The sequence below is a fragment of the Lathamus discolor genome, chromosome 1 (assembly GCF_037157495.1).
Source record: "Lathamus discolor isolate bLatDis1 chromosome 1, bLatDis1.hap1, whole genome shotgun sequence".
Taxonomy (NCBI): domain Eukaryota; kingdom Metazoa; phylum Chordata; class Aves; order Psittaciformes; family Psittacidae; genus Lathamus; species Lathamus discolor.
Genome location: NC_088884.1, coordinates 89835255 through 89848033, shown reverse-complemented (window position 1 = coordinate 89848033; position 12779 = coordinate 89835255). Strand labels below are relative to the sequence as shown.

The 12779-nt window shown below is 40.5% G+C and overlaps 1 protein-coding gene across 24 annotated transcripts in view; it reads left to right on the top strand.

Moving 5' to 3' along the window:
• Positions 1 to 12779, top strand: part of PRDM5 (PR/SET domain 5) — a 94397-nt gene that overhangs the window by 953 nt on the left and 80665 nt on the right. For all 24 annotated transcript variants that reach the window (XR_010613958.1, XR_010613990.1, XR_010613988.1 and 21 more), the window contains exon 2: positions 6546 to 6629. Coding sequence is in view for 9 of the 24 variants with exons in the window: in XM_065685927.1 (XP_065541999.1) it covers positions 6546 to 6629 (84 nt within the window). In the remaining 15 variants the exon portion in view is untranslated. The remainder of the gene's footprint in view (positions 1 to 6545; positions 6630 to 12779) is intronic.

The following is a 12779-nucleotide window of genomic DNA, read 5'->3' as shown; positions in this document are numbered from 1 at the left end:
GTTTTCATCTTAGTCCTGGTTTTGGCTCTGAGTGGTTTGGGAGGGCTGCCTAATTTTCCAGTAGTTTCATCAACAAAGCTTAGACACCATTGGTAGGGGGTCTCTCATTTTTAAAGTGCCTCTCAGTATTAATAGAGGGTGGAAGTGAAAAATTTCATAGCACTGGGCATATTTGGTTTTTTTGGGCTTTTTTCCACAGAGGTTCTGATCTTTGAAAACTGGGACTTCACACAGCAGGGAAGTCTCTATGCTACTAGCACTTTTTAATCTTTGGACTCTGAAATAGAGTGAGCTCTAGACTGAAGCTCAAGGAAATTATCATCTGCGTATGGTTCTGAATTTCAGTTCAGGGTCTGAGCCCCCTTCCTTTACACTGTTGACAGTTGGACCATTTCCTTACGTGAATTACTCCACGTTGCTTTTGAACTCTGTTACACTGGTAAAGTGTATGCTATCAGAGCTCTGCCAGTGTGAGCACATCATACAGGACATCCTGCAAACCTGAAATGGTGCCCGTGTGACATGTATAGCATGTGGGATGCAGAAAGGCAGAGGCAGTTGTAGTAAGATCTGTTTGTATTAGGAGTGTCTGTTAGAGGCTTGTCCTTTATTTGACAATGAATCCCCTGCTGGTAGCACAGAGGATTGCGGTATGCAAATCCCTGATCAGAAGTCTGTGTCTGACAGGCGGACTTTGGTCTTTGATAGGCTGAGGAACCAGCTCTTGAGTTGCTGTGTGGGCAGTGGTTGAAACAGGTATTCCTAAAATGATTGGAGACTGAAGCACTGTGTGTTGCCACAGCTGCTCAGGGAAGGGTGGATGTGTAACAAGTGACATGGATGACATGTTGGATACAGCCAGCCTGTTACTCTTTTCCACAAAAAGAAAAATCACATCTTAAGTGCTGTCAGCATATTTTCTTCTCTGGTACTGAGGCAACAGTACTACACTTCATGGCTGTGATAAAGTAGCTAATAGCAGGTAAATCAGTTCTTTGAAGCTTTGGGATTGGGAGGAGGTGTTGAATATGACTTGACTGAAAGTAAAACACATTTAAAACTATTTCGTAATCAGAAATTGCATGGGCCAACTCTCCAAGTGCTAAACAATAATGAATTAGGCCTCTGAAAGTTCTCCTATTAGCAAAATTTTAGTGATAATACATTTTGAATGGCTGTCGTCTGCCACCTGCTTTGTGCCTTTAGGTATTATGCTGTGCTTTGAAGTTTTCATCTGTAATCATAAAATGTGGAAACTTTCTGTTTTGTTACTTTTACCCAAGCTGTGATTCTGTTGCAACTTTTTTTCTTCAGCGGCTCTCCTTTGGTTACAGCATGAGTATTATAGGGAACTTGGTATAATCATCAGAGAACCACTACATTTCTCAGTGTTTTGCTAAGACCAGAAGATTTATCACTGCTCCTTTCTTGAAAGCAACTGTTGAAAATAGCTTTTTTAATGTTTGAATGATCTGCCTTCATGTCTTGAGTAATTAATGTGTTTGACTTCAGGCTGTGTTGTATGTCTCACTTTTATTAATCAGGGAGGAATTTGAAGTCTTAGTATGGTTTTGATTAATATATGACATATGACTGCATGTTTATTGACTAGGACTAATACACATATATATGAAGAAAATGCTCTGAAAGGCTAAATGAATAATTACACTTCTCCCCAGGGACCTTCATGATCCAAGACATGAAGTTTTGCAGTCTCTAAATTCTTTCTAAATTTGAGAAGCTAGAAAGCTTCTGAATCACCTATTATTTATGTTACATTCATTTTACATTTAGAGCTGGACATCTTGCCTTTTGCTTTTCCTATTGTTTTGAGCTTCTAGAAGGTCTTAAACATACTACAGTAGAGGTTTATGTGTCCAGAGTAGCTTAGATAGGAATGCTATATGGTGTTCCTTGTTTTGAGTCAGTATGTAGTGTTAAGCTATTGCCGTGCATCCCAGAGGTGATGCGTGCTTCGGTGATGGGTAAAATTAACACTGCAGATGCTTTACAAGGTACCTAGGGATCCTTTGGATTGCAAGTATGAAGGTATTTCTGACATGAGGGTTGTGGAAACCTCCAAAATACTTAAGGAAGTAATTAATCTCTTCAGGTTGTCTTAAAAGGTGTTATTCTACCACTGAAATGAATGCGGGAGACTAGCATTTTTAGGTTCCTTATTTATTATGTCTTTAAATAATTTCCAGAGTAAACTTATGTTACTGTTTTTCTTTTTTTTCTTTCTATAGAAGTAATCTAGATTATAGTCCAATAGGATTCTTTCCATCTTGATAATTGCTATGAGTAATGAAAGATTCTGCAGATAAAACTGCACCCTTTTAGACCTCAGCAGTTGTCGTGAGCTCTTTTCTCTGTTGCACCAAGCCTGTTACTTTCTGAGTGAATGGGGAAAGCCAGCTCAGCTTGGCAGGGGGCATTTGCTCGAGAAAGGGCCTACCTTATCTTTACTGAGTTAGACAGGACCTTGCTGTTTCCAGAGAGGTTTTCCTCTGCAATCACCTTGGCTCTTCCTCCTCCTTAATCTGAGAAAACAGTGCAATTTAAGCAAATTGCCTTTTATGTAACACTTGCATGGCACGTATTAGTATGTTTACTGGGGTGTCACTCGGCTTCAGCTGAGAAGGTTTATGGCTGTACACATGCAAGTGTATTGAAGTATTTTTACCTTCATTACTGATAAGATTGAGGGATTCTTAATAGAATCGTAGAATAGTTAGGGTTGGAAAGGACCTCAAGATCATCTAGTTCCAACCCCCCTGCCATGGACAGGGACACCTCACACTAAACCATCCCACCCAAGGCTTCATCCGACCTGGCCTTGAACACTCACAGGGATGGAGCACTCACAACCTCCCTGGGCAACCAATTCCAGTGTCTCGCCACCTTAACAGGAAAGAATTTCCTCCTTATATCCAATTTAAACTTCCCCTGTTTAAGTTTTAACCCATTACCCCTTGTCCTGTCACTACAGTCCCTGACGAAGAGACCCTCCCCAGCATCCCTATAGACCCCCTTCAGATACTGGAAGGCTGCTATGAGGTCCCCACGCAGCCTTCTCTTCTCCAGGCTGAACAGCCCCAACTTTCTCAGTCTGTCTTCATACAGGAGGTGCTCCAGTCCCCTGATCATCCTTGTGGCCCTCCTCTAGACTTGTTCCAGCAGTTCCATGTCCCTTTTATGTTGAGGACACCAGAACTGCACACAATACTCCAGGTGAGGTCTCACAAGAGCAGAGTAGAGGGGCAGGATCACCTCCTTCGACCTGTTGGTCACGCTCCTTTTGATGCAGCCCACGATACGGTTGGCTTTCTGGGCTGCGAGTGCACACTGCCGGCTCATGTTCTTTTTCTCATTGACCAGCACCCCCAAGTCCTTCTCTGCAGGGCTGCTCTGAATCTCTTCTTTGCCCAGTCTGTAGCTGTGCCTGGGATTGCTCCGACCCAGGAGTAGGACCTTGCACTTGTCGTGGTTGAACTTCATAAGGTTGGCATCAGCCCACCTCACAAGCGTGTCAAGGTCCCTCTGGATGGCATCCCTTCCCTCCAGCCTATCAACCGGACCACACAGCTTGGTGTCTTCAGCAAACTTGCTGAGGGCGCACTCAATCCCACTGTCCATGTCAGCGATGAAGATGTTAAACAAGATCGGTCCCAACACCGATCCCTGAGGGACACCACTCGTTACTGGTCTCTAGCCGGACATCGAGCCATTGACCACAACTCTTTGTATGCGGCCATCCAGCCAGTTCTTTATCCACCAAGTTCATCAGGGACTGTAGTAATAGGGTAATGGGTTTAAACGTAAATAGGGGAAGTTCAGGTTATACAAGGAAGAAGTTCTTTACTGTGAGGTTGGTGAGGCACTGGAACAGATTGCCCAAAGAAGTGGTAAATACTCCATCCTTTGCAGTATTCAAGGCCGGGTTGGACAGAACCTTGGACAACATGGTCGAGTGTGAGGCATCCCTGCCCATGGGAAAGGGGTTGGTACTAGGTGATCTTAAGGTCCTTTCCAACTCAAACTATTCTATGATGAAGAAGAAAATTTCAGTTTGAGTATTAAATCGCAGGCAGGCAGAAATGGAACTGGGAAATGACTGGCAGGGGAGGAGCTGTGACCTCATTTGATTAGCAAAACAGTGAAAGGCAGTATGGGGATCAGTGAGAGGTGAAGGACCTGAAGACCCATAGTGCCACTTTTTTGCTGTCACTGCCCCTTTCTGTGTCTCCAGAATGGATCCAGTTGTTGTCCTTTTACCTTGTGCTTTGTTGTTCTTTCCAATGAAATCTTTGTGCACATTTATAAATATTTATAAATATTATATAATAAAATATTATTATATAAATATTAATAAAAATAAAATATTATTATAAATATTTATAAATATTATAAATATTTCTGTGACTAGTGGAGTTCCTCAGGGGTCGGTGCTGGGACCAGTGCTGTTTAATATTTTCATCAATGACCTGGATGAGGGAACTGAGTGCACCCTCAGCAAGTTTGCTGATGACACAAAACTGGGAGGAGTGGCTGACACACCAGAGGACTGTGCTGCCATTCAGCGAGACCTGGACAGGCTGGAGAGTTGGGCGGGGAGAAACTTGGTGAAATTTAACAAGGGCAAGTATAGAGTCTTGCATCTGGGGAAGAACAACCCCATGTACCAGTACAGGTTGGGGGGTGACCTGCTGGAAAGTAGCGAAGGGGAAAGGGACCTGGGGGTCCTGGTGGATAGGAGGATGACCATGAGCCAGCAATGTGCTCTTGCGGCCAAGAAGGCAAATGGCATCTTAGGGTGCATTAGAAAGGGTGTGGTTAGTAGGTCAAGAGAGGTTCTCCTCCCCCTCTACTCAGCCTTGGTGAGGCCGCATCTGGAATATTGCGTCCAGTTCTGGGCCCCTCTGTTCAAGAAGGACAGGGAATTGCTTGAAGGAGTCCAGCGCAGAGCCACAAAGATGATTAAGGGAGTGGAACATCTCCCTTATGAGGAAAGGCTGAGGGAGCTGGGTCTCTTTAGCTTGGAGAAGAGGAGACTGAGGGGTGACCTCATCAATGTTTACAAATATGTAAAGGGTAGGTGTCAGGATGATGGAGCTAGGCTTTTTTCAGTGATATCCAGTGATAGGACAAGGGGCAATGGGTGTAAACTGGAACATAGGAAGTTCCACGTTAACATCAGGAAGAACTTCTTTACTGTAAGAGTGACAGAGCACTGGAACAGGTTGCCCAGGGGGGTTGTGGAGTCTCCTACACTGGAGATATTCAAGGCCCGCCTGGACAAGTTCCTGTGTGAGGTACTGTAGGTTGCCCTGCTCTTGCAGGGGGGTTGGACTAGATGATCTTTTTAGGTCCCTTCCAACCCTTGGGATTCTGTGATTCTGTGATCGGCTCTCAATTCTGTTACCTCGTCCCGCAATGACAATTTGCTTTCCCTTTATTTATTGGCTTTCAGTTTCAATTTTAAATACAAGGTTGGGTTTTTGGTGGGTTTTTTTTTAGGTTTTTTTGTTGGTTGTTTTCTCAGAAGAATGATGCATTCTTCTTCCTCTCCACTCTACCTGTAGGCAGTCTGTAAAAACTAAGCAAGAGACAAAACATGTAGCAGGCTGTTACTGGGATTATGGAATATGCCTGGGGGAAGGGACAAGTAGACAAGATCAATACTTCTATTAGTCATAATAGCATTATTTTTAAAGAAACACCAAAGTTGATTTTCATTATATATTTATAATCTGTAATGCTTAAAAGTATATAGAGCTTTTAGACTTGAGTACTGCTTAAAGGAACATTGTGCATTCCAGTTTGTAGGGCTTGTCACTGTAAGTAAGGGCAAGGTTGGGGGAATGGGGAGGAGCTAGGCCTGTATTAGAAGAAAGTCGTATTTAAATTATTTACCCTTCTGGTAGTGTGACACCTGTGAAGGAAGAACGTATCAATGGATGCTTCCACAGTATGTGTTATGACTAGCAGGTGGTAAAACATTTTAATTTTATTTATGAAAGCTTGAATTAATTCATAGACATGTGCATACTCCTTTTGTTTTTAAATTAATCTCTCTGTATGATCAGACTCTCAGTGTTTTGATTTGTGGCACTTGAAAAAGTAGTATTGCAAATAATCATGCAAATAAATCTAATGTAAACTTTGTGCTTGCCAAATACTTCATGCCTTTGTTGGCTGCCTATTGCAAGGTACTTCTTGAAAATTTTGTGAGAAATGTCAGAAATTTCACCCGTAAATTTCAGCCTTGTTTAAAATTAAGAAAATGCTGTTTCCCAAAGGGGAAATAAGCATACAGAGAAAAGGTACGGTTTTAAGAGATTGTCCAAGCTACGAAAAGAATGGGAATGAGTTTGAAGTCTGAAGGGTGCGCACCCTTGTGGCATGTAGTTGGTTGACAAAGGAAAACTGTCCTTTGCCATTTAAAGCTGAAAGTGATTCCTCTGCTGGAGTTTGGTAATTCACTTGCCTTTATTCAATTTTTTTTCCCACTAATTCTTTTTCTTTTGTAATTGTTCCTTTAGGGTGAAAAATTTGGCCCTTTTGCAGGGGAGAAACGAATGCCTGAGGAGCTGGATGAGAGCACAGACTGCAGGCTCATGTGGGAAGTGAGTAGTCTAAAATGACATTAGCACACCTAGCCAAAAGTGTTTTTGGAATTAAGATTTACCATAACAAGTCCTTTTTCTTTTTTTTTTCCCCTTAGCTTAAAGATACTGTAATGAGATTTTGTACTTACTGATGCTTTTAAAACTTTCTGGGTGGAGGGGGATTGACTTACTTAAAACTGTAAAGAAAGAACAAATGATAGTTTCTAATCATAGAAACATAGAATGATTTGGATTGCAAGGGACCTTAAAGATTATCTTGTTCCAGCTTCTTGCTATGGATAGGAACACCTTCCACTATACCAGGTTGCTCAAAGCCTGTCAATGAAGTGTGAAAAATACCAAGTAAAGCAAACCAGAAAAATATAACAACATTGTGAAAATTATTGAACAATGATAAAAAAAGATTAAAATAGTTTGAATATGGAAAGATTATTGTAAGTTACTGAAATACTGATATATGCTGATTAACAGGTGTCAGTTCATGGCTTACTCCAAGTGTAATACAAAACATCTGCTGTGACACTTCTAGAGTTTGGCAGTTGTGTAAGGGAAGTTTTCAAATGTTAGCAACTTTGTAATGCAATGTGTAGTTGTGAGATCTTGTGCAAAACCTGGTGTTGTGGGCAGAGAAAGGTATAGTGAGTTTCGGGACTCTTTAAAAATACTTTACACATGTTAGGCAGCAACAGTAGTTTATAAACTAGGTCTTGTAATTAGGTCCCTAATCCAGTTTATATCCTGTCATAGCTGTGTTTGCCTGTAGTAAATATCTATCAGTTGAGCAACTGAAGAAATTACACTAACTGAAAAATACTTGTAATAACAACATTTCCAACTTGTTAGAAGCACCTGCTCTTCAGTGCTTCTGTCTTTATTATCTTTCTTTTATGCTGTAGTTCTTTGAGCAGAATTCCTTTTCTTCCCCTCATCCCCCAGCAGTTTCTATTGAATGATATTTAGTCCTCGTCTGCACCGAGAAGGGGACTCACTTCCTGATTTTGAACCTTTCTATGGTTAGAGGTGTAAGGATGACTTATTTTTCTGTCGTGTGGCACTGTACAAAAAATGCTTATGTTTGACATGTGGCTTGAAGAACTGTTTATGCATTTATTACACAATAAATGTTTATTTGGAAAAAAAATCTCTTCTAGCATTAACATCGCTGAGCGGCTTATAAAGAGCATAGTATTGATACAATCTTAATAGAGCTGTAAATGGATTCTATGCTCTGGAACAGTGAGTGAGAGAATGCTAAAAGCCTGTCACATTAAACCCAAATTCAATAGAAATATAACGAGTGGCAAAATATTCCTAGATGAATGTTAGGTCTTTGAATGCCTGGGCTTCTGTTTTCCCCTTTTCCCTTTTTAATTTTCTTAAAAAAAAAAAAAAAAAAAAAAAATCTTAGGGTGTGTCCAAAATATCCTTTCCCAGAGAGGAGGTGTGGACAGTTTGTTCCCCTCTCTGGTTATGTACTCAGAGCAGCTGGCTTTATCTCCTTTGTTCTCAGTTGATAACAAAACAATGTAGTGTGCTTTTATTAGATATATTTGCTGTACATGTTAATGTGCCCTGGCTCACTTGTCTTTTCATGGTTTCTGCAGGTTATTTGAAAGCAATAAAATACTTGAGTTAGAACAAGGTTTTCAGAAGGGACAGTGGGTGGATTATAGAAATGACAAGGTCTTTACGTTTGTTGGAAAGCCATACGATTTTCCAGATTCCTCATTGCTGATGCTTAAATGAGATTTACCTCTTCATGTAAGACAGAAAATATAAAGCAAATACAGGGATTTACTGATGACACTAATATGACCCCATCAACAGCAGACCAGAAAATGAGTTTTTTATGAGCTGTTTGAAAACCTTTTCGTAATATCTTACTGCAACGTAGTTTTGAGAGCCTTGGAAAGATTCCTGCATACCAAATTTTTTGACTTCCTGAATGTTTGAACCCAAGTTGTTCATGTTTACTGAGGTTGATCTGAGCGTGAGCTTTATAGTACAATGTAAATCATGCTGAGTCTTAACTTCTTTCAAGTCTTAACTTGAAAATCAAGACCAGGAATGCAGAAGGTAGAAAGCTGAACACTGCAAGTAGATGGTTATTGCAGAGACTGTGGGAGGCAGTCACAGCAACTAGCCAAGTTTTTGGGTAGTCAGCTGTACTGAAGATATGAAAAATAATTTGAGCAGTGTTGGATGAAGGCATGCTAAAGCCTGGCCTCGCAGTCTGATGGCAGTCAAAATAATGCATTTCCAGAGAGGACACCTTTAGGAAGAAAGCTAAGTGGTAGAGGCTTTTTCTAAGTCAAGTAAAAGTGAACATTAGTGAAACATTTCATTTCTTGGCATGTGATGCCTGGGATCTGAGCTTCAATTTTGTGGAATAGTTTTCTGTGAGGAAATTTACCACATGCATTTCTAGTTGTGTAGAGTAATGGTCTGTGATGTAGTCTCTTTTGATCAAGCTATTCCTTTTTTTCCAAGACAAGCATTTTGTGTTGGCATCTTTAAGGTGTCATGTTGAGACAAAATTGTACACGTTTTCTTTTGGTCTTCAGGAAAACATGGAACCCAACAAATATATTGTGTCCAGTGATTTTGTTAAATAAAGTTCTGAGGATATTAGAGATTCTGTTTGAATTAAACCTAGCAGAATGCCATTAGCCTGGCTGTAACTTGCAGAGTTTTGAAGAAATCAAAGGCTTACACTTGCTCGTTTAACAGATGCCAGAGGACCGGTGGTGGTGGGGGGAGGTATCTTTGATCTTGCTGTTATCTGTTAAAGAGCTACATGCTGAAATGTTTTACTTACAAGTGATGTGAAAGGGGAAAACCCCCACAAACCTGTGGTACACATAAAGTTAGGAGTAGTAATAAAAAGCCAAGAAAATGTCCAAATGTCTTCCTGCTTTTTCTTTCTTTCTGTCAAAACCCCACCTTCTCATTATTCCCCAACCCCCATGTCATTATCTCTCAGCCTGAATTGCATGTTAACGCTACTTAAGCAGGCAGCTAGTTGCTAGTGATGTTTTGTTTTGTTCTTATTAGTATCCCACTAGCACCTTGATTAAATACAGCTTTGTTGGTCTGTATTAGTATACTTGGCATAGAAACTTTAAATTAATGTATTTGCTGGAAGAGCAAGTGCTTGAAGGCACAACCAAAATAATCTTTAGGTGTTGAAGTTCACAGAAGTTTTTGCCTCTGAAGGCTCAGATGTCTCTTTGCAAAGGGAAGGTGTCTGTTCAGTTTGTTTTCTTTATTGTTGCTCACCAAGAAAGTGGCATTCATTGGATTGTGGCAAGCATATACTTTTGGTGATGACTTTGGCAACTGTTAAAACAGGGAGGGCTGGAAAGTCTTAGTCCTTCTTCAAAAACTCTGATATACCATGAAGAAATGTTGGTCAGGGTTGGATGGCATATAATATTCTCTGTAATGCTGAATGTTACATATTTCAGGTTTGGTTTCTATCTATCTGCCAGGATTGTTTTCTTCATTGTTATGTTAAAACCAAGAAGAACATGCTGGAAATGAATGCATTACTGAAACCAGTAATGAGTGGTGTCCCTCAGGGATCGGTGTTGGGACTGGTCTTGTTCAGATCTTTGTCGGTGATACGGACAGTGGGACTGAGTATGCCTTCAGCAAGTTTGCTGATGACACCAAGCTGTGTGGTTCGGTTGGTATGCTAGAGGGAAGGAATGCCGTCCAGAGGGACCTTGACATGCTTGTGAGGTGGGCTGATGCCAGCCTTATGAAGTTTAACCATGCTAAGTGCAAGGTCCTACACCTGGGTCGGAGCAATCCCAGGCACAGCTACAGGTTGGGCAGAGAAGAGATTCAGAGAAGCCCTGAAGAGAATGACTTGAGGGTGTTGGTTGATGAGAAACTTAACATGAGCTGGCTCCAGTGTGTGCTCACAGCCCAGAAAGCCAACAGTATCCTAGGCTGCATCAAAAGGAGTTGAAGGAGGTGATCCTGCCCCATTACTCTGCTCTTGTGAGACCTCACTTGGAGTATTGTGTACAGTTCTGGTGTCCCCAACATAAAAAGGACATGGAAGTGTTGGAACAAGTCCAGAGGAGGGCCACAAGGATTATCAGGGGACTGGAGCACCTCTTGTATGAAGACAGACTGAGAAAGTTGGGGCTGTTCAGCCTGGAGAAGAGAAGGCTGCATGGAGACCTCATAGCAGCCTTCCAGTATCTGAAGGGGGCCTGTAAGGATGCTGGGGAGGGACTCTTCGTCAGGGACTGTAGTGACAGGACAAGGGGTAATGGGTTAAAACTTAAACAGGAGAAGTTCAGGTTAGATATAAGGAGGAATTTCTTTACTGTGAGGGTGGTGAGGCACTGGGTTGCCCAGTGAAGTTGTGAGTGCTCCGCCTCTGGCATTGTTCAAGGCCAGGTGGGACGGAGCCTTGGGTGACATGGTTTAGTGTGAGGTGTCCCTGCCCGTGGCAGGGGGGTTGGAACTAGATGATCTTAAGGTCCTTTCCAACCCTAACTGTTCTATGATTCTAAATAAGTCTTTTGATGGAAGCTAATATTCATGTTTATCTATATCAGAAAATGCCTGAAAACTGGTGAAGGCAAAATGAAATCTGCTGTTGGGTACAATTCACTTTAGATCAGACCTTTAATGTTTGAGATTGAGGTATGAGAAGTCAAATGCTTTAAGCTAATTGTGGTGTGGATTTTTTTTTTTTTGTTTTTTTTTTGTGTGTTGTCTTTTGTTGGGTTTTTTTGTTTTCTTTGATATCTTTCCTGTAAAATGTGGTTCTTGCATAGGAAGGCATTGTCATATGATGCATTAAGTCAAATTGTGTCCTTAGTTTCATGATAAAATAAATGTTAATCTGAATAATTGTGTTTGCTCTTAAGATGAATGTAATACTAGAAATCTAGTTCTTAGCAATGTAATCTCTTACCTTTTCTGTATGAAGGCAACCTTCCCAATTATTACTCCTCAGATAGTATTCACATTTACAATTGTTTGCTTGTAATGTTTTTGTGGGAATTTACTTTTCAGTAATGTTTTTTTTTTTTTGTCTCATTTCTTAGACAAATGCGTCTGGATGCATTTTTACACAAGTTGCATTTAAAATGACTTGCCACACATAAGTCAGACATTGGTGCCCTGTCTCATTTTCAAGTTTGCATCCTCTTTTTCCATTTTTGTTAAATTGGTAGATAAGTGTCAAAAGTAGATATGAATATTCCTACCAGTTTGTTTATTTAGCTAAGTTTCATTAATAAACTCCTTCAGAGTTTGATTTAGTAATTTTTGTTAAGTGTATGACTTCGTATTAATTTTAATGACTTTTGGAACTAGCATCTTAATTATCTTCTGGTTTTGGTGATGAAAACAATCTACTCCTGAAAGTGACTTGAGATTGTTAGCCTTGCATCTTCAATTATGCGATTTATTTAAGGTGTTAGTATGTGATCTACTTAAGGAGTTAGAAAGCACGTGTTGATAGGTTGAGGTGCTAGTACTCTAATCTGGATTAGTTATAGAAGATCACACACAGTTTGCTTAAGTAGAGTTGGGTATCCTTCCAGTGAACATGAAGTTCAACCCTTCTTATGAAAGCTTTGCATAATGTTAGCAGAAATCTAGGAATGAACCTTCTGTGCAGTACTGTCTCTGACAAGATCAGATAACCTCATGCACCAGAAGGAGTTTCATTAGCATAAGAAGCTGTTGCTGTATGTTTTGTCCGAAGAAAAGCATCACACACTGCTATGTCTCAGCACTTCTTAATGAGTAAGCAAAGCAACAGTAGCTGCCTCAGGTTTCCTTTCCAAGTGTTTATTTTAATACTTTCTATAGCAGTGCTAAAATGTGAGTTTCTACTCTGCAGTGAGCTCTGTGATGGAAGTCTGAAACTGAGGATGCAGAAGCATTGCAGCTAGCTGTTTTGTGCCATTAACAATAAAAATCATGTTTTCAGCTAATAAAAAAAAAATTGCAATAAACAGTACTTTTCTTTATGTGATTGTTTGAATGAACAAAGATTTTTAGATTTGTAAATGTTTAGAAAATGGTTTCCAGAAAGCAGGCAGTGTGTTTATTGCATTCATCAAAGATAACCATCTGCCTGTTTTCTGTGAAGTTTTTTTCTCTTCTTTTGCC